Genomic DNA, 25,804 nt, shown 5'->3' on the forward strand with positions numbered 1-25,804 from the left:
GTGTCGTGCTAAGGTGCCGGCGAGCTGCAGCAGCACTAACGCGGGTCCCGCATCGAAAATTCCAAATCGTCCGGTCCAGGGCGGGCGGCTGGGGGGGCTGCGTTCGAGAAAACCGTACAGTGTTTCTCGAAGCTCTGATCCCATCTTGTCAGCAAACCGCAGCCTCGATCAAACGAGGAATATCTCAAAGACGTACCTTTTGTCATGGAGAAGGTGCTCTAATGACAAATTGCGATGGTGAAAGGGACCTTTTCTCCAAGGGACCCGAACGCCCGTCCGTGGCTGGCGCAAAACCGAACATCGGTTTGATCTTCACCTGCTATGAGCCCCCCTTCCGTGCCCCTCCGCGGGGTCGAGCTGTTCGAGTTCGAGACATCAACATCCAATGCTCGCCTGACTAGCATTGTCCTGTCATGCCACAGATTGATCGAAAACCGCTCGCCCGTGGACATATTCTGTCTAGGCCCCGGTATTATCTCGCGTTGTGCTGTGCTGTGCTGTACTTGGTCGTGTATGTAGCGAATTCGAGAGCAAGGATGTCATCCAGACTCTTGCTGATATACGGTGCAACAAGGATGAGCTGGCCGCAGGTCGAACAGAAACGCCAAGGAGCTCAGGATCGCCGTGGCCTGCAGCGCTGACAGAAACGTTTCTCGAATTGGTGGACCCCTTCTCCTCACTGCTTCCCAAAGCCGTCCAAGCACCCAAGGTCTTGTTTCCAGGGTTGGGTTGTGTTGTGTTCGATGTCCCGGCTCCGAAGGAGCCCAAGACCTACCGCCACGAAAGGGTGTGGTCTCTCGAAGCTTTCCATTGTGGAGGACTCGTCGAATGTATAAAAGGAAGTTATTTTTCCCTCGTGAATGATGTCGACAATTCTTCCTCCCAAAGATAAAAGCACAAACGCCAATCTTCGGAAAGTCTCTCCTCAACGTCTCAAAACCGTAGCCTGAGTCGTGGCCGCAGCCAATTCACCATCGGAAACTCCCATCCCACGGTTTCGGACACCTCTCCCCGCTCATCCGGTCTGGATCCAGGTTCGGTACCTCGATAGGGTAAGTGACGTCGTCGGAAATATGTAAGCGCCTCAAGTGGTGTTCGGAGGTCGCCAGCTAAAACTTGATGCGCCACCAGATACCCCGCCCCCTCCATCGACAGAAACAAAAAGGGCCTGCTCCCGTCTGGTGTTTGTCCGCTTGGAAGTTTTGCTGCACTGCACTGTCTTTCAACGACTTCAAATCTGTTGTTGTTCTCGAAGGATTCCAACCCATTTTCAACGTACCTCTCCGACTTTGCTTCATATATCCAACATGCCTCTTACGGGACACTGCCTCTGCAAGGCCGTCACCTACAAGGTGGACGTCGACGCCCCTCTCATTACCGGTTACGATCACTGCGACGATTGCCAGCGCCAGAGTGGCTCGACATACTGTACGTATTCTCTGCTGCTTTCCCGCATAGCCTTGTCGTAGCGTAGAATCGGATTGCTCGATCTTTCGGCTTGTAATCTGAGCGTGTCTTCCTTGCTGACCCTGGATTAGCCCTCGTCGCCGTGGTCCCCAAGGATAAGCTTACCATCAACGGGCCTACAAAGAGCTGGGCGGGCAAGGGCTCATCGGGCAAGGATGTCCACCGCATCTTCTGCTCCGAGTGTGGCTCGCCAATTGCTCACGACCCCGATGCGGCCCCAGAGATCATCGCCCTCAAGGCTGGTACCCTCGATACCGAGATCAAGAAGAACTTGAAGCCGGTAAGTCGGGCCATGAAACCAACACCGATTGAAAAACACTTTTTCCATTGCTGTGACTTTGAAAAGTGATGATGGCATATGCGAATGTCGTGACTAATGCGTTATCTCCAGGACACCGAGATTTGGACTGTCGGCAAGCTGCCCTTCTGCCAGGAGAACTTGGCAAAGCCCTTCAAGCACATGCCCGAGTAAATTCAGACTTATGGGATATCGAATGGAGTTGCAGATGCATGCAGGATGGGATATACCCCTAGGTCCTTGGATGAAGGGTCTGAGACCCAACTTATATGCTGCGCGATGGAGGGGACAAGAGTAGCATGGACGAGTCGGATGTGGGGAGTTTGTGGGTGTGGTGAGTTGGCGTGAGAACCTGGAGGGTTATGATGGCATCGGGCTCGACTCGATCTCTTTTTGACCCACGTCCGTCGTTACCCAAGTATACCCAGCTATTAGGTTAGCTCGGACGAAAGATTTTGGAAGGACTCATTAGAAATTGAATGCGAGGCCATTGCTTTACAAGACATAATCGATCCTTCCTCGCCGTCCAGGTGAGATTCTCGTCCAAAAACGCCATCACTGCATCCCGAGTGTCAGAAACCAGTTGCATTTGAGAATCTCGGATAATAATCTTTGATCATGTCACTCATCACAATCACGGCTCATTCAAAGGCAAAGGGAAAAGTGCATCCATTCAATGCTCATTAATACTTGAATCGTGAACAATGCCAGGCGTTATCATTACTTCCACCACCAGACATCTCGTCAACCCCGACTTTCCCGCACACGACGATCGCCATATTGCCTTTCCAAAATTCCCTTACAGTCCTGCGAGAACTGCGATACCAGCAGCACCCATCAAGAGGCCACCTGCAGCGTAAGTCGGCATCGCACCACTACCAGCGGTTGTGCTTGTGGCCGCGGCACCTGAAGCTGTACCGGTGGTGGCAGTTGAAGCACGGGTAGATGAAGTACCAGTTGCTCCCGAAGCGGAGCCAGTCGCAGCAGTAGAAGGGCTCGTCGTCGTGCGGCTAGCAACAGCAGTGGCACTCGCAGCTGCGCCAGTGATGGTGCCAGGTCCCTGAGGGCCGCTAGCCGTATAGTAGAGGGAAATGGCCGTGTTGCTGGGAGCTTGATCGCTTGTGGCAGTGGCTCCAGTCGTCACGGGAGTAGCAGCAGCCTCGATGCCGGAGTAGATGCTGGCGAAAACAGCAGTGGGAGTACCTGTGCAGAGAGCATTGGAGGCAGATGAAAGGACGCCGCTGTAAAAAGCCAGGTTTCGCTCGCTGCGGAGACCGTGAATAGTGAGGCATCTCTCGCATGCCAACTTCTCAGCGAAGAAGCTACCTCCGCAGATGCATTGAGCGTGTGCCTCATAGTCGATAGGGTTGGTGCCATTGGGTTGACAGGCGAGCTCAATGTTCTCAATTTGGACACAAGGGGGAAGCTGGGCACCAGAACCTGTCTGAGGCTTGCAGACAACGTCTTGGTAGGGACGGGTGGTCTGGCGGATGTCGAGAAGGGCTGGGATAGACCAAGCTTGGGCGGTAGAGGGAAGCATGGCTGCGAGGCCAGCGATGATGGTTGTCTGTCTCATTTTGGTGTAGTTTGTGTGTTTTGACAAGCCGGTCAAAGTTGGCGTGGCAGTAAGGAGTTGGATGATGAAGGAATTCTTCAAGAGGATAGATGCAACGGCAATGGATGTGGTAATTCCAAACTAAAGAGGCTGGTGTATTGGTGTAAGTGGTGGAGGCAATTACGGAAGACTTTGATGATGTGTACACTATGGTTGGATGGGAGAAGAAGAGATGAATCGGGGAGAGAATTGAGAGAAGGGGATTAAGAAGAAAAGGAAGAAGAAGACAAAGGCATTGTCCAATGAGTAGGCTGCTGCCTGTGTCACAACCAACGGCAAGTGCCCTCTTGCGGTGACTACCTTACCACATTTGCCAAACCGGATGTTCGTACCTGACCTTACCTAAATTGCCTACCTTACGGTACCTTACCTTGCCTCGACTACCTGACCTTGGCTACCTAGGTAAGGTACACTACCTAAGCACCAGGGGGGGAGGAACAGGCGTGAGAGCGCATGCGTCGAGCCGGGGCAAACGGGGAAGGTATCGTGGACAGGATATACAAAGTTTGGATCTTTGGTGTTTGACCTTACCCTTTCTGTATACCTTGTTTTCCTCGGGGCATGCAGATTGACATTTTGCCGTCATTACCGCAACTAACGCGCCATTAACGGCAAGGTCTGCCAGAGGGGAATGTTGCCAGAGCAGACGGTTTCTCACGCCGGCGGAAATTGAACATTGCGGCACAGCTAAACACCTCGTTCGCTCCTATGGACACACACACACATGTTGCAAATTGTCCAGTCAGGGTCGAGCAAGATTTCGCGCCGAGTTGGACCAACTTGAGCAGCTGGCCGAAATTGGACTAGTGATGCAAGGATGGCACTGTCCACACCTTCAACTGATGGGAAAGCTCGGGCGCAAGTGTGGAGTCAGAAGCTGTCCTTTGGCAGGGGAGCAACACCTTATCGAAGGCGCCTGGGGTGCACCTCACCATTGCAAGGTATCCGTATCCGTACTTTGGTGTTGGACCTTCGCCTTCCTGTCCTTTCTTTTGCGGGGACTCTCGTGGTAACTGCTTAGGAACCACCATGCGAGGTACTAATGCTTTGGATGAGTTCCTGCCACTGGCCAGTCTAAGGACCTTCCTGCCCTTCCTGTTGTCGGGCCAGTCGTGACATAGGTAGGTACCTGACCATACCTAAGGTAGTTGCTACCTCCATAACTTGGCAGGAATCAACTGGACGACTTGATCTAATATTATTCGGTCCAATTCCTCCCGTGCCCGCCACGAAGAGCTCGGGGCAACCACCGTTCGACTCTGTTCCTGCAGGCAAGGCCGCAGGGGTGAAACAAGCTTGCTTGTAGTAAGCATGGTCTTGCCTGTATCTCATTGCCAAGGTCCCCAGATGTGGCAGCAAAGACGCTGATCTGTTTGACGACGTACCTCCCTCCTCTTTGACAAATCCTTCAACGGCAGACGAGTGAACTAGGCCAGGCTGTTTTCGGCTTCTTTTGAATGCGAATTGGCAACTTGCTTTGTAGTACGGGAACACATACAACGGAGGACCTCTACAGGTCGTGTCGCGCCTCTCACCTTGCAAGAATCGGCTTCTCCACGCCAACCGTCAGCCCTACGTTTTCTAGTGCCGCTTCGTACATAGGTATTCAGCCACAATCCAGCACTTTGAATGCGAAGTTGATCTCAAACCCGGACTCGATCGCTGAGCAAAGTGCAAAATGCGAGTCCGATAGCTAATTGCTGCATGAGCCTGCCAGTGGCCACTGGGAACAGCCCCGCCGTCAATACAGTATGGCCTGGTCTTGAGACCCGTGTCTTTGCGACTCGCACCCCAAGCCAGAGTGTCTTTGTTCGCGGCACTATCCCACTTCAATATCTGTCTCGTAGTGTAGTAAGACGCAGCCCTAGCTTCTCGGTCAGCTTCCAGGTTTGGTCTGGGCTTGGACTGTGGCAGAAACAATGCAGGCAACGTGCTTGCACTGCCGCTGAAGCTGGAGGGACACTATCTTCAGCTAGGCTCAGCCATTCGTCTGGCTTGTGCGGCTGAAGAACAAGTGGGCGACTTCTTATATGGCACTCCTCGCCATCTGATGTTCCAAGCTCGCAAGCTACACGTTATCCTGAAGCAGAAACTGATCCCAGGATCCTACTACAAATATGCGCTTCGTCCAAGAGCTCGCTGTCGCTGTCGTGAGTCTGGCGCCGCTGGCTTGGGCTGTTGATCCATCTATACATGCTCGACAGGCCCAGCAAAGTCTCAGCAATGCGCTGACAAGCTATGCTGACCTCTCCACGTTCAACGAAATTCTGAACAGCTATCCGAGCATCATAAGCAATGTAACCGCTGGGACGAAGAATAAAGTCACTCTCCTAGTCCCGACCAATGTTGCCCTCGCCAAATTTCTTCAACAGTCCAACGTCAGCGAAATCACGCAGCTTCCCGTGAGCCAGCTTTTGACCGTCTTTCGATACCACACTCTGGATGCTCCGTTGACGGCCGCAAACTTCAGCGCGCCCAGGGGTATCACAGTTCCCACCAAACTTCGAGATGAGCTCTTCAACCTTCGGACACCTGGCCCTGCCATGATCGACCAATACGGCGAAGGCGCACAGGGTCAGGTGCTTTTTGTGTCGCCGAGCACCATCAATCCCACCAAATTTAGAGTTAGGCAAGGGACCCCTTCCGATGATCACACCGCAAGCCTACGCGGCGGTCTTGGTCAGACTGCCGAGCTCACATCGATCGATGGGGTGTGGGATGGCGGATACTTCCAAGCTGTCGATGCGTGAGTCGATATCCTCCGCCTACATCAAGGGACTCAAGCTGATGACCTCACAGTGTTCTAGAAGCCCCGGCAGTATGCTCCACCACCATCAAGAAGCTCTCAAGCTCACTATCGGCTCTCGGAGATGCATTGGACAAGATCAAGCTATGGAGACAACTCGACAATACTGCCAACATCACTTGTCTGGGACCCAACACCGCTGCTTTCAAGGAGGCAGGCAGTCCCCAGAGTTCACTCGGAAACGAAGACCTGAAGAACGCGTTACTGTGAGTTGCAAGCCACGGATTCAGAATCCCGCTCTCGTTCGACTGACCTAGGAAATAGCTTCCACACTCTACCTCAGGCAGCTTACAGCGATTTCCTCATGGATGGCCAGGAATTCACCTCGATGGCCAACGTGACTGTCCGTGTCACGATCAAGGACAACGAGATTTGGTTCAACGATGCCAAGGTCATCAGCCCCAACGTCCTGTGAGTACTACAATGCATAATCACTACCTGACCAGCAACAATACCTAGGCAATGAAACTGATGGCTTGTGACAGGACCAACAACGGACTCATCCACATCTTGGACCGCATAATGTCCGCCAATGCCCTGCCGGACTCCTCGACTTCCTCACCAACGAGAACGGGCTCGGCTACCCCTACTTCAACCTCCACGCCCCCGAATGCCGGGAACCTCATGTCAGAAAACATTCGTGCCGCCGCAGTCATTGCTCTTGCGGCTGGTGTGCTACTTGTGTAAGATGATATGTTCAGGGATACCAAGGGGCTTGTTTCCTTCTCCGGCTGGGAAAACTTAGAAGGGAAGGAGGGTAGGAAGTACGGGTGACCCTGTTTATGCAATTTTGAGCAAGTTAGTTTGGCAGGTCAAACTGGCTGGGTGATGGAGTGGTTTGAGGTCAACACTTAAAATCGCCAACCAGCCTACTCGACGACAGGCTCAGCGCATACGAGAGTACCCGAGTTCGAATCCCAGCATGAGCACCAGAATTTAGATTTCCCAGCATGAGCACCAAGAGATGTAGACCCCAGTTCAGCACCGAGGGGGTGAACTCTTTTGCCAGCTTCAGTTCAACTCTTTTTTGAGTGTTTTGGTATTTTCATACGTGGTCCTATGGGGGTAAAGCATGCCTACTCTCTTTTGGCGACGTTGTAAGATGAACAAGAGGCCGAAATGATTTCGGCGATGACTGCACTACAGAAGAGAAAATTATTCACCAAGTATTTGATGTCCGAGATCATCATATCAGGTACTGTTGGGTAGGTCGGTGGGTTTTCAGCGTCAAGAGATGGTTTGATCAGCTCCAGCAACTTTGCTCGGGAATGCGCCCAAGATGCCGCTACCGTTTGGCAGTACATTGTTTTCTCGTTCGGTCATGTCAACGGGAAGTCATCCCAAGGAAGCTTGCACCCAACTGCGATTGATCTACAACTTGACGACTCTTCAGATATCAATTGTCTAGTAACCCAGGTAACGCTTTCGTAAGCCGTTGCTCTGCCGTCGTCAGCGTCAATCATATCTCACCTAGTGCTCTGATGCAGTCGTGATACGATCTTTCTGGAAGGTTGCCAAGATTGTTGTCTCACATATGAAAAAAAGAGGGCGAGAACCTTAGCAACGCGGGATGCCTCTGCCCTCTGGAATCCTCACCGACTAGCTCGTCCCAAGGATCTACTGTACATGTCAACCCTCCTCATCCGGCCGATCCGCTCTCCGCCGCTTTCTTGCTTACATTCGCGTTTCAAATCGTGGAGCTGAGTTCAAGCATTCTGTATCGTCTTACAGAACGATGGCGTTAAAGCTGTCATAAAAAGTTCCACCACGAGATGTGAAAGCTCCTTTCCAAGTCCATGGATAACTCGGCAACGCCCGCTTACTTCCGCACTGGCACACCGAGAAATTCAAGAATCCTGACTCTTTGTCTACGTCACTCTACTATTAAAAAAACGGGTACCAGAGCCAGCCTTATCATGCGCTTGGGTCCTGATTTCTGGAGATTAGGATCATATTTTGTGGCGCCCCTTTGGTGCGTTTGCGTGGGGGGTCCGTCCGTCTTTGAAGCTAAGGGAGGGAACTAAGGTAAGACACACAATCCTTGGGTTCTTGCTCATGCTGAGCTGTTCCCCTTCCAGTCCGCGCCAGCTTCCCAAAGGTAATCCCCCTTCCTCCCCCTCCCCTCGAGCAGAAAAAAAAGGAAGAGAGAAGTTGGAGAAGTCAAGTTCAGACTACCACCTTCATCTCGAATCAGTCCATACGGTCCGCGGTTCCAAAAGTCCGCATCGAAACCCCGGTCTATCCAACAAACCTCACACGAAAAAGGATATCAACTCTTTCCCCCGCGCTCCGCAAGCAAAAAAAGACACAACGGGGCGGACCACCGATGGGGCTTCAACGGCCTCCAAAAGGAGGGACCCACGTATCGGTCATGCTCCTCCGCGCCGTCGGCGATCTCCCCGCAATCATCTGGGAGGTCCTGGCCGCCATCGCCTGGGAAGGGTGGGTCTCCGTCACGAACCAGCTCCGTCTCCTCGTGGCGACCTACCCGCTCATGGTCCTCTTCTTCTTGTTGTCCACCACAGGCGGCGGCGGACCTCTCGACGTCACCGTCGTCCTCGCCAGCGCCTGCTGCGTCGCCTACCTCTACGCCTCCTTTCTCTACTACTTCCGTCTACGGGACCGGCTGCCCTGGGCGTGCGTGGTCGCGACGCTCCTCTGGTTCGACGGCGGCGACGGGCCCAATAGGCAGCTCATGCGCCGCGGGGCGGTCGCCGTCTTCATGCTGGCCCGGGACGACGACTGGAGCTCCCTGGTGGAGAAGAGGGTGAGGGGGCAGACGCTGCCGTGGCAGGACGGGAGCGGGTTCGCGTTCCTATATAGCTTTGAAGGGCGCGAGTTGCTGAGGGAGGTGGCGCTGTATTGGGTCAATACGCTCTGCTCGTCGTTTGGGCGGCGGCGGGTGCACGACGACTTTACGCTGCGGACTTCCATCAGGGTCATGGACGTGCTGGTGTTGCCGCTGATCGGGGCGGTGGATTGGGCTTGGCGGTACAGGCGGGCTCGGAAGCGGATGAGACTTGTCGAGGAGGAAAGGAAGAGGGGGGGTATGGTGGTGCAGAAGGGAGTTGAGTTGAGTGACAAGGAGGAGAGACGGGTCCGTTGAGCTTATTTGAAGAATGTAGTATTCTTATTCGAGTAATCGTAATAGTCCGCGTTAAAAAATAGACCGTAGTATTCAAAAACAAAGCTGGGTATCGAGTTGAATCGAAAGAAATAGTCGTATCCGTGCAAATCCTCAAGAGAACTGCTACACCCCCTTTCAGGCACCGACAGGACCCGCCTCATCCTGCCACCACTCCATAAAAGTAAGAAGCCTCTTGGTCCGCTCCCGCGCCATCTCCCTCCCAGCGTCCGTCTTCATCATCCCCTCCAGTCTGACGAGCTTCTCCTCAAAGTGCACAATGGAGTCGTCCATGCTCCGCGCGCCCTTTGCGCCGCCAAACGTGAAGCAGCGCCCGATGCCCACGGCGCCAATGGCGTCGAGGCGGTCGGCGTCCTGCACGACGGCGAGCTCCGGGTACTCTGCAATCAGCGCCCGCACGCGCGCCGGGTCCTTGATCTCGCTGGAGTAGCTGACGCCGAGGCAGATCGTCTGCACGCGGGCGGCGAGTTCCGGGCTGGCGCCGAGGGAGCGGAGGAGGGTGGAGACGAGGGTGGACGCGTCCTCGCCGGGCTGGAGGTACTTGCGGTCGCCGACGTCGTGGAGGAGGGCGGAGAGGGTGATTGTGTGTTTGTCTAGAGGCGGGGCTGTGGCTGGAGATTGCGCGTGGATGCGGTGGGCGAGGGAGACGACGCGCTTGATGTGGTTGAAGTCGTGGGAGGCGTCGTATTTTGCCATGTAGGCCTCGACGTAGTTTGTCACCTCGGAGACGAGCTCCTCGTTAGTTGGTGATGCGGGCTCAGACATATTGAGAACCGGGGTACTCTGACTTGAGAGTCCGATGACCTTTAAACGTCTGTAGATGGGAAAGAATATGTTTGAAGGACTGAAGGAGACTGGTTCGTCGATGGCGTTTATCAATGGCAACGGCAAGACTTCTCACTGATGGATTGGTAACTCGACCTTTTCAACAGGCTTCACCTTGAGGACGTCTAGCTAGATTGAGGGACTGAGTTGATGAAAGAGGGGCTGCTGCCTTGGATCGTTGACTCAGGCCGGCGACGTAGCAACTTTCGTGCGCGACTTTTACCACGCGCCAAAGTAAAGGTAGATAAGGTACCTAATTACCCTAGATCGTTGACGCGAAACGCGCTATCAGGTGACTCATCACGTGATCAAGATTAACTGTAGGTGGACACCACTGCTTCCAGTCTCCACATGGCTCATCCCTCTTGCGGGCGATCCCGCTGTTTCCCGCCAGGTCCTCCCGTCACCAACAAAGACCACAGGCAAACGGCACACCATTACAGATCTTGGACGTTGGCCAAGCATCCGGGAAAAAACTTTCAAAGACCAAACCTGCAATGCTGCAACACACGTAACACTCTTGAGCGCCCAGCTTGTCGGCCGGCGTCGATCTCACCATTCTGAGGTCAGACCGCTTCAAGCTCGCAGTCGCTTTGTGAGACATCTGTCGGCATCAAGCAAAAGGCCGATATACCAGAGTCGCAGCCCGCTTACGAGGCGCCGTCTTGCGACCTGTCACAGCCCTTTCTTCGCTTTCTGATGAATCTGATGGAGTGACAATCTCGATGGGCCTTTCGCAAAGTTGCGCTCCAGAACCACGGCAGGCATCTCTACATCCCAGATCCCAGATCCGATGAGGGAAATACCACGAGCGGGCTTGCCGGTCCGTTCAACGGGGACTGTAGTCCATCAGTGTGATGGACCTCACATACCCGCCGAGACTAGAGACGCATGGAGCCGGATGACGCACCTTGGATACTATGCCGAAGAGGGATGGTGAGAAATGAGAAGGGGAAAAACTGAAGCCGTTTCTACAATTCACCTCCATCATCTTCTCGAGGTGTGGGTGGCTCAAGGGTCACGCAGTCGCAGCGGATGTCGACCGAAGGCGGAGAACGGCAGTTTGTACTTGGCGGGCCGCACCACGATCGGCCATGTCGACTGACAGGGCCAGACCGCCCAGGGCAATGCCCACGCTGCCAGTCTGTAGTCACGGCAGACAAGGCAGAGGGAAGCACGCACTTTAGAGTATGCTGCCCCGTTTTCTGCGCCCTTTCCAGCTCCGGATCTCGGTAGTGTTTGATCTCCTCCAGCCCTTTGGGCCAAGTCTGTAGGGGTTGTCTTTGGGGGTTACCATCGTCCCGGCTTACACTTACGAAGACATTTAGCTTTATTGACTTTGCCGGAAACTGAGCTCGAAATTTCTGCATCGCCAGAGTTCGAGAGAGTCTACCATGGTTCGACGTCTAGGCAGGTACGGGAAGCAGCTGGCAAACCGGAGGACGCAGACAAGTCTGCACATCACCCAGGCAGGCACTCAGGGAACCAGGAACATGGCTTCTGGCATCATGTTTGCTCTTCCCTTTCTTCCGACTCGCGCGATCTTCGGTTCTTCCCTGGTCGAGCGGCTGGGAAGAGGACGGGACGTCAAGTGACAATTCGGATACTCCAATGAGGAAGGACATCAATCTCAGCAAAAGCTCGCGCATTTACATGCAGACGGCATGCATATTGACTCGTTGCATGATGCAGTATGCCAGTTGACTGTCTGCTTGATGCGGCCATAGGCATACGGGCGAATACCGTGCGAGAATGGAGAGATGTGGCTTTTCTGCTCATCTCTCTCGGGCACGAGGATGAGCCAATCCCAGCTGGACGGCAGCTCTTGACTATGTTATTGAGGAGGGCTGGGAGCCTTCTTGTGAGTGGTGATGCTTTCGCAAACCTGCATCGTCCCGCGCTTAGTTATGATTGGCTCGACCTGCAGCACATCACTTCAACAACTTGGTGATGGGGTGATAAGCGACCGGGCACGGAAGAGCGATGGGCGTGGGCTATTGGCCAATGATGGCAGGGATTTAGACGCCCAATTCAAGCCGAAAAGGACGACCGGCTCCACATCTCACGCAAAGATCGGAGAGAACGTGGAAATGTGGAGACGTACCGCGCTTTAGTTCCGGTCAGATCCACTTTTCTCTTCTATTTTCGCCGACGGCTGCCCAGAGAACCCCTCCCTCTCTCTCAACTCTCACCTCTCCCAGGCTCCCCTCACCATGCAGCTTAACCGCCCAGCGTGCAGACATGGCCCATCCCGGCGGCCATCTTATGGTAGCACCACTAAGGCAACGAGCACCAAGAAAGAGGTGACGGCTACGATGGTCCCCCCATCGACAGAAAAGCTGCTTTCGTTCCTATTTGCCAATACGCCTTGGAGAGAGGGCACACAGCCAACCACAGTACACAGCTGTGTGTGAGTGTCCATTCTTGGACGAGGGGGAACCCCGGCCGGCTGATCCTTTCGACGTTGCCCGCGAAGCTCATCACCAGTGTGATATTGGTTGCTTGCATCGACCATCCACAAGCCTCGTCCTCCCCAGCCCTTCTCTCATTGGGTCGTCCAGTCGACTGACGCTTGATTTTTTTGCACGCTACTGTGTACGGCACGCTCCACAGTCCACATTTTGTGCTGACGAGCAACAAGTTCCCCGTTGCGTTGCTCCAGCCATGAACCGGCGCCAGTAGCACCGCATCTCGAGTGGCTGTCTAGGTATCCCAACCCACCACCACCAACAAGGTGACGGGAGCACAGAGGTAGCGTACACTAGACAGGTGGAGGAGACATGTGGTGGTGGTGTTGGCCTCAATCATGGCCTCTCCTGGGCCTCCCAGGACGGCCTGTCAAACCATATAATGGAAGCATCCCATCCTCTTCGATTCCCTTTCCTCTTTCTCTCTTCAGCAAGCAGTCAAACAACTAATTCCAGTTCTTCGTTTTCCCCCCTCCTCCCTTTTTTGTTCTTTCTTCTTTCCATAGAGCCGGTCTCTATCTTAATTCACACTCCAAACTAATACCCAATTTTTTGCAAATCATCACCACCAAAGTTGCCGGTCAACATATCCCCTAGTAACGGAAATCTGGAATTTCTTGCTCAACGCACATTATTCAGCAAAACCACTTAATCGCAGCACCCGTTTCAACGTCAAATACCGCAATAATGTCGTCCACTCAACTCTCCTTCTCCCTTCGTGTTTCCTCCGGTGTCAAGACCGTCCACTTGCTCGGCTCCTGGGACGGCTACGTCGGCCAGCTCCCTCTCTCTAAGGACAAGACTTCCTCCAAGTCCGGCTCATGGAAGGGCACCTTCAAGTTTGGCGGCTCCACTCTCTCCGCCGGCTCCCGCTACTGGTACTACTACATCATCGACGGCTACCACGTCGCCCACAACCCCAGCGTCGCCTCCACCGTTGAGCCCACCACCGGCCGCGAGTTGAACATCCTCGACGTCCCCGCCGGCTCAAAGTCGTCCAGCAAGTCCAGCTCCAAGTCCAGCAGCACCAGCTCCTCCAAGTCTTCCTCAAAGTCCTCTTCCCACTCCTCGTCCCGCAGCTCCCGCCACTCCTCCAAGGACAAGGACTCCAAGTCAAGCCGCCACCGCTCCTCGTCGCGCGACATCCCCAAGGGTCGCCCCCTCTCCGTCTCCCAGATCAAGGCCCCCAAGCCCATGTCGCCCCACGCCACCCAGCACATCCTCAACAGCGACTACTGCGACGACGAGACCATTGAGGAGCTCACCGCCCGCTTCGGCGCCGCCGGCTTCGACGAGGAGGACATCGTCACCGACTTCTCCGCCTCCGGCTCCCCCGTCTCCTCCACCGGCTCCAGCCTCTCCTACCGCTCCGACAGCTCCAGCCCCAGCTCCTCGCTCTCCGGCTACAGCACCCCCGGCTCCGACGTCAGCACCTGCACCTGCGAGCGCTACGGCATCACCCGCAAGGGCGACCGCGTCAAGATCGACTGCGGCGGCGCCCGCTGCGGCTACGACGACAGCTCCGACTGCTCCGACTCCGAGTCCGAGGAGGAGGAGGAGTACGCTCCCTCCACCACCCGCCGCCACGGCATCGTCGTCAGGTGAAGAGCTTCCGTTTCTGCCCTGGGATGGGAACCACTACCGAAAGGAAAAACACCAAATACACGAAGATAGAAGGCCCCCACGTGGCCCGTACATTCATTTCGTCGCGCGATTGCCCCGCGCTCGCCGACGTGCTAATCATTGCATCCACCGAGGAAAGGCAGTTGCGAACCCGAGCCGGTCTCGGGCCCGCCCGCCTCCTCGTTCCAAGTGGGTCGATGCTGCGACCCCGCGCCGCGGTGGCCGCCGCCGTCTGTCCCGTAGACGGAGGTGCTTGGCCGCCGCGCGCGTGAACCAAACTCAACCGTTTCGTTTGTCATGTTCCTTACTTGACAACAGCGGAGCCATCCTCGCGTTCCCTTTCATAATAGGGAAGGAACGCGAGAGACCAAGACTCCAGGGGTTGGAAAAGGAGCCAGCGCATCCGCCGCTCCTGGGGAAGAGACCGTTTCCAAGCGGCTGCCGGGGGCTGGGCTTTTGGAAAGCCCCCGGGCATGGCTGCTTTTTTTCATGAAGGCGAATTCATGTAGATAGTTAAAGTTACCGCCACAGGCGGCTATGGATAGATGCCGATGTGAATCTATTCATCATTCGAACGCAACCTCAACTGTGCACCCGCTGTGTGACAAACGTGACTAGTACCTGTCCTTGAAGATAAGTTTGAACAAATATGAATGATGCAAGTCTAAATTTCTTGTAAATGAATCAATCTGTATTCGAAGTCAAAGTCTTCCCGGAAATGTTTGTCGTAAACTTTGAATTGCCGAAATTGGCAAGTGGGCGATGTCTACGCCGGCACACCGGGACGGATTCCAAGACGCCTTCGGTGTCCGCGCCGGAAGTGGTCCGTCCCCCTTCTCCAGCACAAATGCCCCGAAAGGTCGGTGCTCGGGAGAAAGATCCCCTGAAGAAAGGCGGTGGGGGGAGCACTATCCAACAACGTCAGAAAAGGGGGGACCCGGCAGTGGGGCACTAGAGCGTCAGGACAAGGGTGTCTGTCGCTGTTGCAACCCCGCGATGTCAAAGAAATAGGTGCGGGGACTCCACGTCTCTTTCAGGCTCTCCCTCCCTCATCTTCTCCTGGCTTAGCTCAAGCGTCCTCCTACAACAAACGACGCTGGATTCTCCGTCTTCAGCCTCACTCTTGACACATTCATCCCAGACCAGACATATCAATTGAGGCTCCAGAATAGCAGCCAACCTCCCACAAAACCGAACCGGCACGCAGCCCCACGTCCGAAACACCCCCAAAAGCCCACCATGGCCGCCGACTACCCCATCATCGACTCCCACATCCACCTCTACCCAGAGCAAGAAATCGAGACCCTCGCCTGGGCGACCCCCGAAAACCCCCTCGCGAAGCAGCACTCGGTCGAAGACTACGTCGCCGCCACCGGCTCCCCCGCAAACCTCAAGGGCTTCATCTTTCTCGAGACAGACCGCAAACACGACCTCGAAGCCGGCGCCCGCGATGCCTCGGGCTGGGAGTTCCCCCTGATGGAAGTCTCCTGGCTCCGCCGCATCGCCGAGGGCAAACCGCGCGACGGCGAGGGTCACGGCCCCGACCACGCCAGCCTCTGCCTGGGCATCGTCCCCTGGGCTCCTCTACCCTCCGGCGCCGCCGCCATGGAGAAGTACCTCGACCACGTCAAGACCGTCGCGGGCGACGCCGTCTGGCCCAAGATTCGCGGGTTCCGGTATCTGTTGCAGGATAAGCCGCACGGCGCGGGGTTGACGGACGATTTCATCGACAGCCTGAAGCTCCTGGGCAAGAGGGGCTTCGTCTTCGACATGGGCGTCGACCAGCACCGCCGCGGCAACAAGCAGCTCGACGAGGCGTTGGAGATTATCTCGCGCGCTCACGAGGGTGTTCCGGAGGAGGACAAGGTCACCTTTGTCATCAGTCAGTCCCCCTTTCCCCTTTCCCTGTCTCTAGTACCTCCCATTCCATTCGTCCATAACCAGCAAAAGCTAACAAACACCCCCTAACCAGACCACCTCTGCAAACCCGACCTCGGCATCATAAACACAACAGACCCCTCCTTCGTCCACTGGCGCACCGCAATCTACGCCCTCTCCAAGTGCAGCAACACCTACATGAAGCTCTCGGGCGGCTTCTCCGAGATGCCAGACTCCCTCAAGAAGCAGGACCCCAACGCCATCTTCGAGGCAATCTTCCCCTGGCTCGGCGTCGTCCTCGCAACGTTCGGCACCCGCCGCACAATGTTCGGCTCCGACTGGCCCGTCTGCACCGTCGGCGTCGACGAGGCCTGGCGCAAGTGGAAGCTCCTCGTCGAGCGCACCTGCTACATGGCCACCCTCGAGCCAGAGGACCAGGCGGCCTTGTTTGGCGGTACCGCGATCAAGGCGTATGGTATTGAAGGGCTTTGATGTTTATTTATGTTGTTGTTTGACGCTGTCTATAATTGTGATTTGAGTATGGTGGGTGGGCTTGCAGATCGGGGCTTGATGAGAAAGAAGGAAAAATCGCTGGGTTTGCAGCGTCTAGAGATTACATCGCCAGTTGAACACTGGGGCGCGCGTGGAGGGTATGGTGGTTCCATGAGGATGATCGATATATTACGACTTTGCACACAGATACCACAAAAACAAATACGTGCTTTTTCTCTTCCCTAAAACAACCATGTCAAAAAAGACCCAAATGACAAAGTTCACCCCGGTGCTGGACTGGGGGCTACATCTCTGGCGCTCATGCTGGGAAATTTCTGGTGCTCATGCTGGGATTCGAACTCGGGTACTATCGTATGCGCTGAGCCTGTCGTCGAGTAGGCTGGTTGGCGATTTTAATTGTTGACCATTAACCATTCCACCACCCACGCCACAGTTTGACCTGACCCGTCGACCTAGACGGGCGCCTGCTGTGCTGGTGACAGAATTGGACTTGGAGGGGTATATGAGGGCTTGTTTTGTATTCGGGTGGTAGGCAGCAAAGGTATCGGATGAAAAGGTTCGCGATGTGGCAGGGTGAACCAGAGGAAGGAAGGTGCGTGAGTTGGTGGTGGCTTCCCCGGCAACCGTCGAGGTTCCCGGCATTCACTCTTTGCTTCCTCAAGTCAGCAAATCCCGAGGAAGAAACTCCCACCATGAGCACGTATATGAGCTATAACGCAATTGTATTGAGTGTCAACAATCCGAGTCGGCTTGTGAGCTCAGTGCTAGTTGCTCCAAGCTTTCCTGCCTCGCTCAACCTCCCATATCTTCGATTTCAGCCCTGTAAGAATGATCAAGGGGCCCCCAAAAACACGTAATCCTACTCTTCAAGTCCTTAATCTTGTATAGGCCTACACCCTTGCCATCCTTCAATGATTGATATGAGAAAATCTCGCCGTAAAAATACAATTCAGAATCGATCTGAGAGAGCCGCCCTTCGCTAGCTGTTTTGAATCCGCCCCTTCCACCCAGGTATGTTATGTACCTGATCCCCATAGCCAACCCTTTGAGATGGCTTAGACCACAGCTCACTCCTAGAATCAGCCAGGAATAGGCCGAAGTGCCCTCTTGGCCTGTCTCGCCTTGCATTCAAGAGCATAACCGGGCTCGTTTGCCTTGCGCCACTCGATGTATGCTTCGTAACTCTGCTGGCCAACTGTATCAGGGACTCGGGGCTTGGCAGCGCATCTGGGCGCCATGCCAGGACCGAACGCGGGAGCATTTGCGTTCAGCAAAGACTCGTGATGAGGTACTGGTGCTTGTGCCGGAAACGAAGCTGCCCAAGGCCCGACAATAGGCACTGCCGCGCTCTTGGCCATCTGTCGAACAAAACCAATGGCTGGAGCAACGCGGCTTGTATCGGAAACATGAGCAGATTGGGGTAGCGTAGACCGAGTTGGATTGAACGGTGACCTGAGGGGCGGCAGAGGGGGGGCGGTTGGGTTGTTTGCAAATGATGGTGTAAAACCTGGAGCAGATGGATCGAATGGTGCGGCAGGCATTTGGGTTGAAAAGTCTAGTTGAGGTCTGACAATATTGCTATGTAGACCAAAAGCTGGACTTAGAGATACTGGAGGGGTTTGTTGGAAAAGTGACGGATGCAACGTTGGTCTCGGCACGGAGGGGGGGATATTGAATGGTGGAAAAGCCTGCGTTCCTTGGATGCCAAACTTTGCGATTGTGTTTGCAATAATGTCGTTTGGATCTTGTCCAGGAGCTTTGCTGGAGGTTTGGCTTACTAGTTGCTCCAGAAGAGAGATGATTGTTTTTCTGTCCCTCTCTTCGGCCTTGTCTGATGTGGCTGAAGATGTCTGAGGAGGAGCGAAGGTGGAAAACTCCCTTGCTAGTGGGTTAAGAGTTCGAGCCTTGGTCGGTCCTCTGGTATCAATACCAGAATCCTCGGAAACTTGTCTTGAGCGAGTATCACCATTTCTCGCGACCTTATGTTTTGATTGTTCGTCTTGCAGAGGTCGCTGGAGTTTTCGCAGAAGCCCCTGAAAGCGATCATCTTGATTGTGTTCGGGACCGCTATCTGTTGGCTTGGTATCCCGGAAACCAATGTCAATAATTGCTGGGTCATGAATGACGGCCGAGTCACTCGAAATTTGACCTTTCTGCAGGTCTGTAGAATGGTTCTTGTTGCCCGAGTCGTCGCTCTCTTCGTGCTTGCAAGGGCGTAGAAGATCTGTCATGGAAGACTTCCGAGGTGTGGTCCCGGTATCCTCCAACTGCTTATTGAAGTCGACAAGACTATCGCTCCGCATGTGTGACTTGAAACGATTCGCATTTCTAATGCTGCGTATCTCTGCGTTGTTGAACATGCCGTTGTGTTCCTTGCAATTGAGGTCGGTGCATTCGTGGATAAAAACGTCCAAGACGATGGAGTCAGGACCCTGCTTCTAGGAGGAGTGCTTGCTCTGACTACTCGGAACAGGTACGGCATTGACCACGGCACACTTCTTCGCGCGACCGATCATGATTGTTCCCTTGGTTGAGGCATTACTGTTGTCTCTGGATATGGGATCGGTCACGGTTTGCAAGGGGGAAACGCCAGCCACGGGCTTCCGCCACTGGGTGGCCGACTCAGCTATGTCGTTGGAGTTGGTTTCAGTACTCGAATTTGTTCTTCGCCTTCGACGCATGCTGAGTTGTGGTGTATTATGATCGTGGGGAAGCAACGGCTTGCGCCAATTGGCAGAGGCTAATGCCACCGCTGTCTTCTCCATGTCTCTGCCATGTTTGTTAGTGACACGTTCTTACCCGAAAAGAAGAAGGAAAACTGAGGCATACGAAAGAGGAGATGCTCTAGGTTGGCTGGAAGTGTTGAAAATGGTGGATCGCAGGGACGGTGTTCCCGACGGAAGTCCAGGCCGAAGCAGAACAATAGAGCCGAAAGCTGCCAGAGGATGCGATGTCAACAGGCGAAACAGACCCAAAGTGAGGTGAAGAAAGTTCTTCGCTGATGTAAAAAACATGCGCTGAGGCCCTTAAGTCTGCGATGATGTGTCCAAAATTGGAGAGCTGAGGTGGTGGGTGTGTGATGTTGACGGATGATGGAGATGTTGGCGCCAGGTTGGCGGGAAACAAACGCGCCGAGGTCGTATGTATATGCTTGTCGATGCATTGCCCGGAGAAGTTGCTCCGTGTGGTGGCAGATGAGGAAAGAAAGGGGAACATCGGGATCGTCGTGAGGAAACAGCAGGCTGCATGTTCTCATCCATCCTCGTTGCTGGGAAGGCCTGACCAAGAGCAACCACTCTAGCGTATAGTGATTGTGGAAGATGCACAGTCTGCGCATATCTGAAGTGAGTCGGGCAAGAACCAAGTCAAGAACCACCATCACCTTGATATCGTTGTTGAAATACTGTCGCAAGCTTGAGGGTAAGTCTAACGTCATACTGCATCATGGCCATTGCTGAAAGAACGCTGAGAGAAAACACGCGTCAATAAAGAGAGATAGGATATCAATTTTAACACGCTAGATGTCGTAGAAAACTCGAAACATCGCCAACTTGTGACGAACTCAGATAGAGCAAGGTATGCAAACAAAACATCGGCCAGTACATGCTTCGAGCCCATCCTAGGATACATCTCACTACATGCCTTGGTTTGCCTGTCCAGACAAGTAGGCACTGAAATGTTTCTGTTGTGTAAAACGTCAGCGTAATGAAATGGCATGCTTGGTTGAGGAGAAACTCACCGCATTTCTCGTCTGCATGAAGACAGTCCCTGGGCCGGTGAATTTACACACCAGACCCTCGCCAGAGGAGAGGCCAGAGATGATACCACCGGATGCGACTCGTTCCATAATGTACTTCACGTTCCATGCCACCAAGTGGCCGTTATCAACAACGTACTTTTCGCCTTCCATGAGCTGTATTTCGGTCAGACGCTGCGTCGCGTATATAGCCACACCTGCCCAGGGCACTTACATCTTTGCGGATAATGGCACCAAAACTAGTCAGCCAAAGCAGTCCAGTACCGCTGATCTTGTACACATACAAGCCCTCGCCACTGAAAATAGCCTTGCTGAGGCCCTGGCGCTTGTAGTCCTTGATCACGCCCTGCGTAGAAGCAAGCCAGGCGTCCTGCCCAACCGACCACGTCTCCTTGCCCGTGAGACGCAGACTAGTGATATCACCAAGCATAGGCGGCGCCAGGAGAAGCTCGCCGGGTCCGACGTAGGTCGAGCTCGCCAGCTCAGCGCCGGCCACGAGCTTCTTCATGCTAAACTTGATCTGGCCCCTGAGCGTGATGGAATGCGACATGGCGACCATGACGCCGGGCTTCGCCTGCAGCGGGCACCCCATGGCGAGCTGGACGGTCAGGATGGTGTTGCTGTCGCGGTGGCTGATGCGGTAGCTGCCTCCGTTGAAGGTGCCGACGTCGTCAACGGTCGCGGTGGCGCCGATGAAGTGCTGGGGCGGGGGCGCGCCTCCCACGAGGTTGGACGGGTTGCTCGTGTCGACTGGTGCTTCCTCCACGTGCTGCTTCTCTGGCAGGCTGGAGGCCTCGGGCGGTCCGTCGAAGGCGGGAGGCGGAGGGGAGAACTGAGGCTGCGAGTCGGGAGTGCCTGGTTGCCGTAGGGGAAGCTGCGTCTGTTGGTGCTGCTGGTGCTGGGGAGAGGGCTGCGGCGACTGCTGAGGTGGTGATTGATACTGCTGTTGCTGCTGTTGCTGAGAAAGACCAGGAGGTGGCGGGTATTGCGCCTGGTTCTGTGAGGGCGTCGCGGTGCCTTGTGGAGGAGGCGGGTACGCCCTCCCCTGGCTGGGCGATGCCTGCGGTGGAGGAGGATAGCTCGCGCCATGTCCGGGCGACTGGGGAGGAGGCGGATAGTTCTGGGGCGTGCTCGACTGAGGAGGAGGTGGGTAGTTATTGTTGTTGCTGCTGTGTTGTCCGGCAGCTTGGGGCGGAGGAGGATAGTTTTGCGACTGCCCTTGTGAAAGCTGAGGCGGTGGCGGATAGCTCCCGCTATGGCTGCGCTGAGGTTGTGAGGGAGGAGCAGGATACGAGAACTTTGTCTGGTTCGCGGGAGGGGATTGCGGCGGCGGAGGGTAGTTTTGCTGCGCTGTGGTTTTGATTCTTTTGTCAGCGCTTTCATCCGGGGACACTATTTTCGCTCAATTGGAAAAACGTACCTCCCGATGGAGGAGCTGGAAGTGGTGGTCAGCACGAGTTTCATTGCCTTGCTGTATGGCGGGGTGAGAGTGAAGAACTTACGTGGATAATATTGGGAAGACATGATCTCTCACTGGATGTCGCGTCTCCTCGGCGGCGTAGGTTTCGTGGGTATTATCGCGAGAAGAGGCCGACTCGAGGGGAAAAGAAGACAAGTTGAGAGAGATCGAGAGAAAAGAATGGTGAGTTGATCTGGCAGCAGGTTAGTCGCACGCCAAGCTGGTCGCATCCCACCTCATGGGCATCGCCATCGCCATCGCCTGCCCCGCACTTACAGTTTGTCACCCAACAGCCCAATTGCAGAGCGTCGTGATACAGTCAGCTTCAAGTTTCACGAACAGCAAGCCCGTTTTCGCTTTGTCTTTGAGTCGCCGAAGCTTCCGAGTACAATGTAACAGACCAAGAATCAAAAGAAAGAGAATAATTGTCGCGCAAAAAGGACAATGGGCGCCTCGGGGTTCAGGGTCATTAAAGAGGGAGCTTCCCACGCGCCAGAGCAATCCCGGCAAGCTTGCTGAGCTGCAGGAAGAAGCTCCGCCAGAACCCCCACCCCCTGTCATGGCCATGAAATGTGGCCGCATCGCCGCCACCTGCACCCCCAGCTTCCCGTTGGCCTGCATGGGAATAAGCGTGGGCAGTTGTATTGGTGAGCTTTCGATGTTGGACCGTCGTCCAATCGTTGGGGGCTTGCCCAGCGCGATGGGGAGAGTCTCTAACTCTTTTCGGCGTCAGGTGAAGAGGGGCGGCGCTTAGAGACGTCCAACGGCGACTCGCCCTGCCATTGGTCCTTTGCCTCTATACCTATTCCATTTCTCGGGAATTTTATGCCGCTCTCTGAGCCTTAAAACCTTTGTCAAATTTGCGTGTCCAAGGGGATGAACCACTGCTTTTGAGCTTTTGATAGATGTCGTTTCTTGCAGACATTGTAGATGGGCTTGGCCACACTAAAAACCACAAACCTGAGGTAAGTACTGGTAAGTACTTAGGCACATGAAGTTGAGGCGTTGCCAAGTTATGTTTGAGAGATTCCTCCAGAAGCGCTTGTGAGACCTGCAGAAGAGCAATTTGATACCAAATCTACTATATGTTTGGCTTGTGACAGACCTGGGCCGAACACACAAAGTAAAATGGCGCCCGGCCGATGGAGCAACACGGGACCGGCCATGTCGGGCGTCCGTCTAATGTGGGGCCGGTTCCAGCAGCGGACTGCGAGTGACATTTCGGACTGGGAACGAGCAGAGGGGACAACATTCAGGAAAAACAACGCAGATAGATCATTGGATTTTTTTTCTTCATTCGTTCCCTTCGTTATCCCCACAATGCCTACCTAACGCCGTTGGTCCTATGCTTTTGGTTTTCTCTCCTTTTGTCTACACGCAGCCTCCCCTTTCCATTTAGAAAGCCATCTTCTCATGCTTGAACGGCTTCTGGCCCTCTCCCTCACCGTACGCCAACGAAACCTGACCCTGGCCGCGAATCTTGTACTTGTAAATCATGAGTCCTTCCAACCCGACGGGTCCGCGCGAGTGAATCTTGTTGGTGCTGATGCCGACCTCGGTGCCGAAACCGTACCGCATACCGTCCGCCATGCGCGTCGACGCGTTCCAGTACACGCCCGCGGCGTCGACGGCCGCCATGAAGCGCTCGGCGTCGTCGGCGGACGAGGTGAGGATGCACTCGGTGTGCTTGGACCCGTGGGCGTGGATGTGCTGCACCGCCTCCTCGAGCGACGAGACGACCTTGACGGCGAGGTCGAGGGAGAGGAACTCGGTGTCGTAGTCTGCGTCCTTGGCATCGACGATCTTGGAGGCCGCGTCGCCAGAGATCTTGGACTGGAGAGCGGCCTTGGACTTGGCGTCGCAGTGCAGCGTGACGCCGGCTGCGACCAGCGCCTGCGCCGCGGCGGGGAAGCTGGTGTTGAGGGCGGATTCCTGGACGAGCAGGGTCTCGACACTGTTGCAGGCGGCCGGGTAGCTCGTCTTGGAGTCGACGAGGACCTTGGCCGCCATCTCGGCGTCGGCGGAGTCGGTGAGGTAGATGGAGCAGAGGCCGTCTGCGTGGCCGAGAACGGGGATCTTTGTCGACTCCTTGATGTAGCGCACGAGCTCGTTGGAGCCGCGGGGGACGACGAGGTCGATGGAGTCGTCGAGGGCGAGGAGCTGGGGGATGACGTCGCGGGTGGTGACGAGCTGGACGGCCGGGTTGGGCACCTGGGACTTGTCGAGGGCGGCGGAGATGACTTTTGAGATTGCGACGAAGGACTCTGTGGATTCCTTGCCGCCCTTGAGGATGGCGGCGTTGCCCGACTTGATGGCCAGGGAGGCGATGTTGGCGATGACCTCGGGGCGGGCCTCGAAGATGATGAGGAGGACGCCGATGGGGCAGGTGACTCTCTCCAGGACGAGGCCGTCGTCCAGCTTGGTTCTGAGCGTGACCTTGCCAACTATACTGAGAGTCAGAATACTGAATGAACTGTTTTGCTTGCGAATTGAGGTAAAGCGAGTGAGTACATACCTGGGTCCTCGAGACCTCTCACGTCCAAGATACCCTTGAGCATATCCTCAAACTTGCCCTTCTTGCCCAGGTCCAGGCGGGACACGAGACTCTGACTCAATTGACCGTCGGCGGCGGCTTTGCGGGCGAGCTCCAGGTCGCGCGCATTGGCGGCCAGAATGTCGTCCTTGGCCTCGGCGAGAGCGGCGTGGATGGCCGTGAGGGCATCGTTGCGGGCTTCGGCAGGGAGGGTCGCGAGGATGTGAGAGGCCGATTTCGCACCCTTTGCGGCATCGACGGGGGAGGCGTTGGTGAGGGACATGGTGAGCGGATGAGTTTCCTGTCCAATGATGTTGGGTGTGTAGTAGTTTGACGCCTTTAACTGGACTGAAAGTAAAAGTGCAAGACTTATTGACTTGTCTACACTTACAAGCTCAGGTGAGTTCGGTATGAGTCAATTCGCGACTCGATACAGCTGGGCCTGTAATTAGACTGAGGTGGTTAAGGGTGCGGTGCGCCACTGGGCGGGCAGCATGTTTGGCCATGAAAATTTGGAGAGCCCCGCACTCGGAGGGGAACAGAAGTGGTGAGCGAGACTGGACTGGGCAGAGAGGTTAAAGGTTGTTTAATTGAGTTGAAGCAACTCTACCAGACTGCAATAGCACATGGATAAACTTAATTCAGCAACCTTATTGTTCCAGAGGCAGAAATTCAAGTCTCATTCAACTACACACTTATCAATACGATGTTGACTACTCATCTCTTTTCGGCAGCTCGATTCTCAGTCTTGTTACTGGTCCAGCCATAAGAACAGGGATCAAAAGTCTTGCTCCAGACCCGCTCTGTTGGATGCCCTTGGGAATGTCACTGTCACTATCCGTGCCCCGAACATTCTTGGGTTTGGGTTCTCTCTTGGTCTCGATGCAACATGGAGTCACTTCTCTCGAAATATCTGAAGTTCAGGCTCAGCTTCTATAAACAGCTGGTTACAATGCCATCTTACTCCGTACTAGCAACTACAAACAAAACCCGAGTCATGGATGGCTGGCAACCATCTCCTACACTGTCGGACATTCCGCGACAGTCCCCCTCCCAGCCGAGGTACATTGAGGCAACGTCAGCGATTGTAAAATCTTCCAGGTTTGCGGCTTGCCCCATACTCATCAACCTGGTTCACTGCGTGGTTCATCCGCCCTTCATCTCACGTCCCTGTGTGTCAAGAACCTTCTACTTTTAGGTGTTACTTCACCCACGACGGGATACTGCCAAGGCATGCAGGTGACCGCGACATAGGTACATGATATGCACTCCGCGAAGACCAGGCCTGGACAGTCTCCTCCGACCCTCTCAAGAGGCATCAGGGACCCATTCCGCGGCGGGAGCTACCCGTTCCGCCTGATAAGAAATAGACCCTCGATAAGAAGTGAGCCGAAAAGATTCGGGGCATGCCCCATTT

At 54.9% G+C, this 25,804-nt stretch overlaps 11 protein-coding genes across 11 annotated transcripts; 5 read left to right on the forward strand and 6 right to left on the reverse strand.

Annotated features, from left to right (window-relative positions):
• The first annotated feature begins 263 nt into the window (after positions 1–263).
• HER10_EVM0004860 (glutathione-dependent formaldehyde-activating enzyme) lies at positions 264–2,348 on the forward strand. Its single transcript, XM_035482970.1, has 3 exons — positions 264–1,428; positions 1,539–1,747; positions 1,859–2,348. Exons 1-3 carry the CDS (start codon positions 1,308–1,310, stop codon positions 1,937–1,939), a joined length of 411 nt encoding a protein of 136 aa, XP_035338302.1. The 5' UTR covers positions 264–1,307; the 3' UTR covers positions 1,940–2,348.
• A 124-nt stretch (positions 2,349–2,472) lies between these two features.
• HER10_EVM0003572 (uncharacterized protein) lies at positions 2,473–3,550 on the reverse strand. Its single transcript, XM_035473244.1, has one exon. It carries the CDS (start codon positions 3,339–3,341, stop codon positions 2,565–2,567), a length of 777 nt encoding a protein of 258 aa, XP_035338195.1. The 5' UTR covers positions 3,342–3,550; the 3' UTR covers positions 2,473–2,564.
• Positions 3,551–5,497: 1,947 nt separating this feature from the next.
• HER10_EVM0000571 (fasciclin domain-containing protein) lies at positions 5,498–6,873 on the forward strand (the record flags this gene model as incomplete). The annotated part of the gene is made up of 4 exons (XM_035470346.1): positions 5,498–6,126; positions 6,180–6,392; positions 6,451–6,597; positions 6,672–6,873. 4 exons carry the CDS (start codon positions 5,498–5,500, stop codon positions 6,871–6,873), a joined length of 1,191 nt encoding a protein of 396 aa, XP_035337917.1.
• Positions 6,874–8,557: 1,684 nt separating this feature from the next.
• Positions 8,558–9,292, forward strand: HER10_EVM0013267 (uncharacterized protein; the record flags this gene model as incomplete). Its single annotated transcript, XM_035482631.1, has 1 exon — positions 8,558–9,292. One exon carries the CDS (start codon positions 8,558–8,560, stop codon positions 9,290–9,292), a length of 735 nt encoding a protein of 244 aa, XP_035339090.1.
• A 156-nt stretch (positions 9,293–9,448) lies between these two features.
• Positions 9,449–10,096, reverse strand: HER10_EVM0012868 (HD domain-containing protein; the record flags this gene model as incomplete). Its single annotated transcript, XM_035482248.1, has 1 exon — positions 9,449–10,096. One exon carries the CDS (start codon positions 10,094–10,096, stop codon positions 9,449–9,451), a length of 648 nt encoding a protein of 215 aa, XP_035339050.1.
• A 3,215-nt stretch (positions 10,097–13,311) lies between these two features.
• On the forward strand, positions 13,312–14,364 carry HER10_EVM0009216 (uncharacterized protein; the record flags this gene model as incomplete). Its single annotated transcript, XM_035478709.1, has 2 exons — positions 13,312–14,220; positions 14,299–14,364. 2 exons carry the CDS (start codon positions 13,312–13,314, stop codon positions 14,362–14,364), a joined length of 975 nt encoding a protein of 324 aa, XP_035338721.1.
• Positions 14,365–15,478: 1,114 nt separating this feature from the next.
• HER10_EVM0002556 (amidohydrolase) lies at positions 15,479–16,832 on the forward strand. The gene is made up of 2 exons (XM_035472262.1): positions 15,479–16,129; positions 16,220–16,832. Exons 1-2 carry the CDS (start codon positions 15,487–15,489, stop codon positions 16,615–16,617), a joined length of 1,041 nt encoding a protein of 346 aa, XP_035338099.1. The 5' UTR covers positions 15,479–15,486; the 3' UTR covers positions 16,618–16,832.
• A 588-nt stretch (positions 16,833–17,420) lies between these two features.
• Positions 17,421–18,998, reverse strand: HER10_EVM0000758 (uncharacterized protein; the record flags this gene model as incomplete). Its single annotated transcript, XM_035470526.1, has 1 exon — positions 17,421–18,998. The coding sequence occupies one exon, from the start codon at positions 18,996–18,998 to the stop codon at positions 17,718–17,720; it is 1,281 nt and encodes a 426-aa protein (XP_035337928.1). The 3' UTR covers positions 17,421–17,717.
• A 78-nt stretch (positions 18,999–19,076) lies between these two features.
• Positions 19,077–19,403, reverse strand: HER10_EVM0007970 (uncharacterized protein; the record flags this gene model as incomplete). Its single annotated transcript, XM_035477508.1, has 1 exon — positions 19,077–19,403. One exon carries the CDS (start codon positions 19,401–19,403, stop codon positions 19,077–19,079), a length of 327 nt encoding a protein of 108 aa, XP_035338611.1.
• Positions 19,404–19,705: 302 nt separating this feature from the next.
• Positions 19,706–22,310, reverse strand: HER10_EVM0010064 (uncharacterized protein). The gene is made up of 5 exons (XM_035479534.1): positions 21,898–22,310; positions 21,816–21,830; positions 20,610–21,745; positions 20,378–20,551; positions 19,706–20,320 (listed from the first exon to the last, which is right to left on the reverse strand). Exons 1-5 carry the CDS (start codon positions 21,917–21,919, stop codon positions 20,273–20,275), a joined length of 1,395 nt encoding a protein of 464 aa, XP_035338801.1. The 5' UTR covers positions 21,920–22,310; the 3' UTR covers positions 19,706–20,272.
• Positions 22,311–23,143: 833 nt separating this feature from the next.
• Positions 23,144–24,932, reverse strand: HER10_EVM0012343 (glutamate-5-semialdehyde dehydrogenase). The gene is made up of 2 exons (XM_035481740.1): positions 24,370–24,932; positions 23,144–24,298 (listed from the first exon to the last, which is right to left on the reverse strand). The coding sequence occupies exons 1-2, from the start codon at positions 24,668–24,670 to the stop codon at positions 23,250–23,252; spliced, it is 1,350 nt and encodes a 449-aa protein (XP_035338996.1). The 5' UTR covers positions 24,671–24,932; the 3' UTR covers positions 23,144–23,249.
• Between the last annotated feature and the right edge of the window lie 872 nt (positions 24,933–25,804).

Source organism: Colletotrichum scovillei, assembly GCF_011075155.1.
Source record: "Colletotrichum scovillei strain TJNH1 chromosome Unknown Contig00001, whole genome shotgun sequence".
In the NCBI taxonomy this organism is placed as follows: domain Eukaryota; kingdom Fungi; phylum Ascomycota; class Sordariomycetes; order Glomerellales; family Glomerellaceae; genus Colletotrichum; species Colletotrichum scovillei.

What these genes read in the sequence shown, in the direction of transcription:
- HER10_EVM0004860 (XM_035482970.1), top strand. Translation starts at nt 1,308, where the DNA reads ATGCCTCTTACGGGACACTGCCTCTGCAAGGCCGTCACCTACAAGGTG. An exon ending in CCAGAGTGGCTCGACATACT is followed by an intron (nt 1,429 to 1,538) that starts GTACGTATTCTC and finishes ACCCTGGATTAG; the next exon opens with CCCTCGTCGCCGTGGTCCCC. An exon ending in TCAAGAAGAACTTGAAGCCG is followed by an intron (nt 1,748 to 1,858) that starts GTAAGTCGGGCC and finishes CGTTATCTCCAG; the next exon opens with GACACCGAGATTTGGACTGT.
- HER10_EVM0003572 (XM_035473244.1), bottom strand. Translation starts at nt 3,341, where the DNA reads ATGAGACAGACAACCATCATCGCTGGCCTCGCAGCCATGCTTCCCTCT.
- HER10_EVM0002556 (XM_035472262.1), top strand. Translation starts at nt 15,487, where the DNA reads ATGGCCGCCGACTACCCCATCATCGACTCCCACATCCACCTCTACCCA. An exon ending in CAAGGTCACCTTTGTCATCA is followed by an intron (nt 16,130 to 16,219) that starts GTCAGTCCCCCT and finishes CCCCCTAACCAG; the next exon opens with ACCACCTCTGCAAACCCGAC.
- HER10_EVM0010064 (XM_035479534.1), bottom strand. Translation starts at nt 21,919, where the DNA reads ATGTCTTCCCAATATTATCCAC. An exon ending in GTGCCATTATCCGCAAAGAT is followed by an intron (nt 20,552 to 20,609) that starts GTAAGTGCCCTG and finishes ACCGAAATACAG; the next exon opens with CTCATGGAAGGCGAAAAGTA. An exon ending in TCATGCAGACGAGAAATGCG is followed by an intron (nt 20,321 to 20,377) that starts GTGAGTTTCTCC and finishes TTTACACAACAG; the next exon opens with AAACATTTCAGTGCCTACTT.
- HER10_EVM0012343 (XM_035481740.1), bottom strand. Translation starts at nt 24,670, where the DNA reads ATGTCCCTCACCAACGCCTCCCCCGTCGATGCCGCAAAGGGTGCGAAA. An exon ending in GAGAGGTCTCGAGGACCCAG is followed by an intron (nt 24,299 to 24,369) that starts GTATGTACTCAC and finishes CTCTCAGTATAG; the next exon opens with TTGGCAAGGTCACGCTCAGA.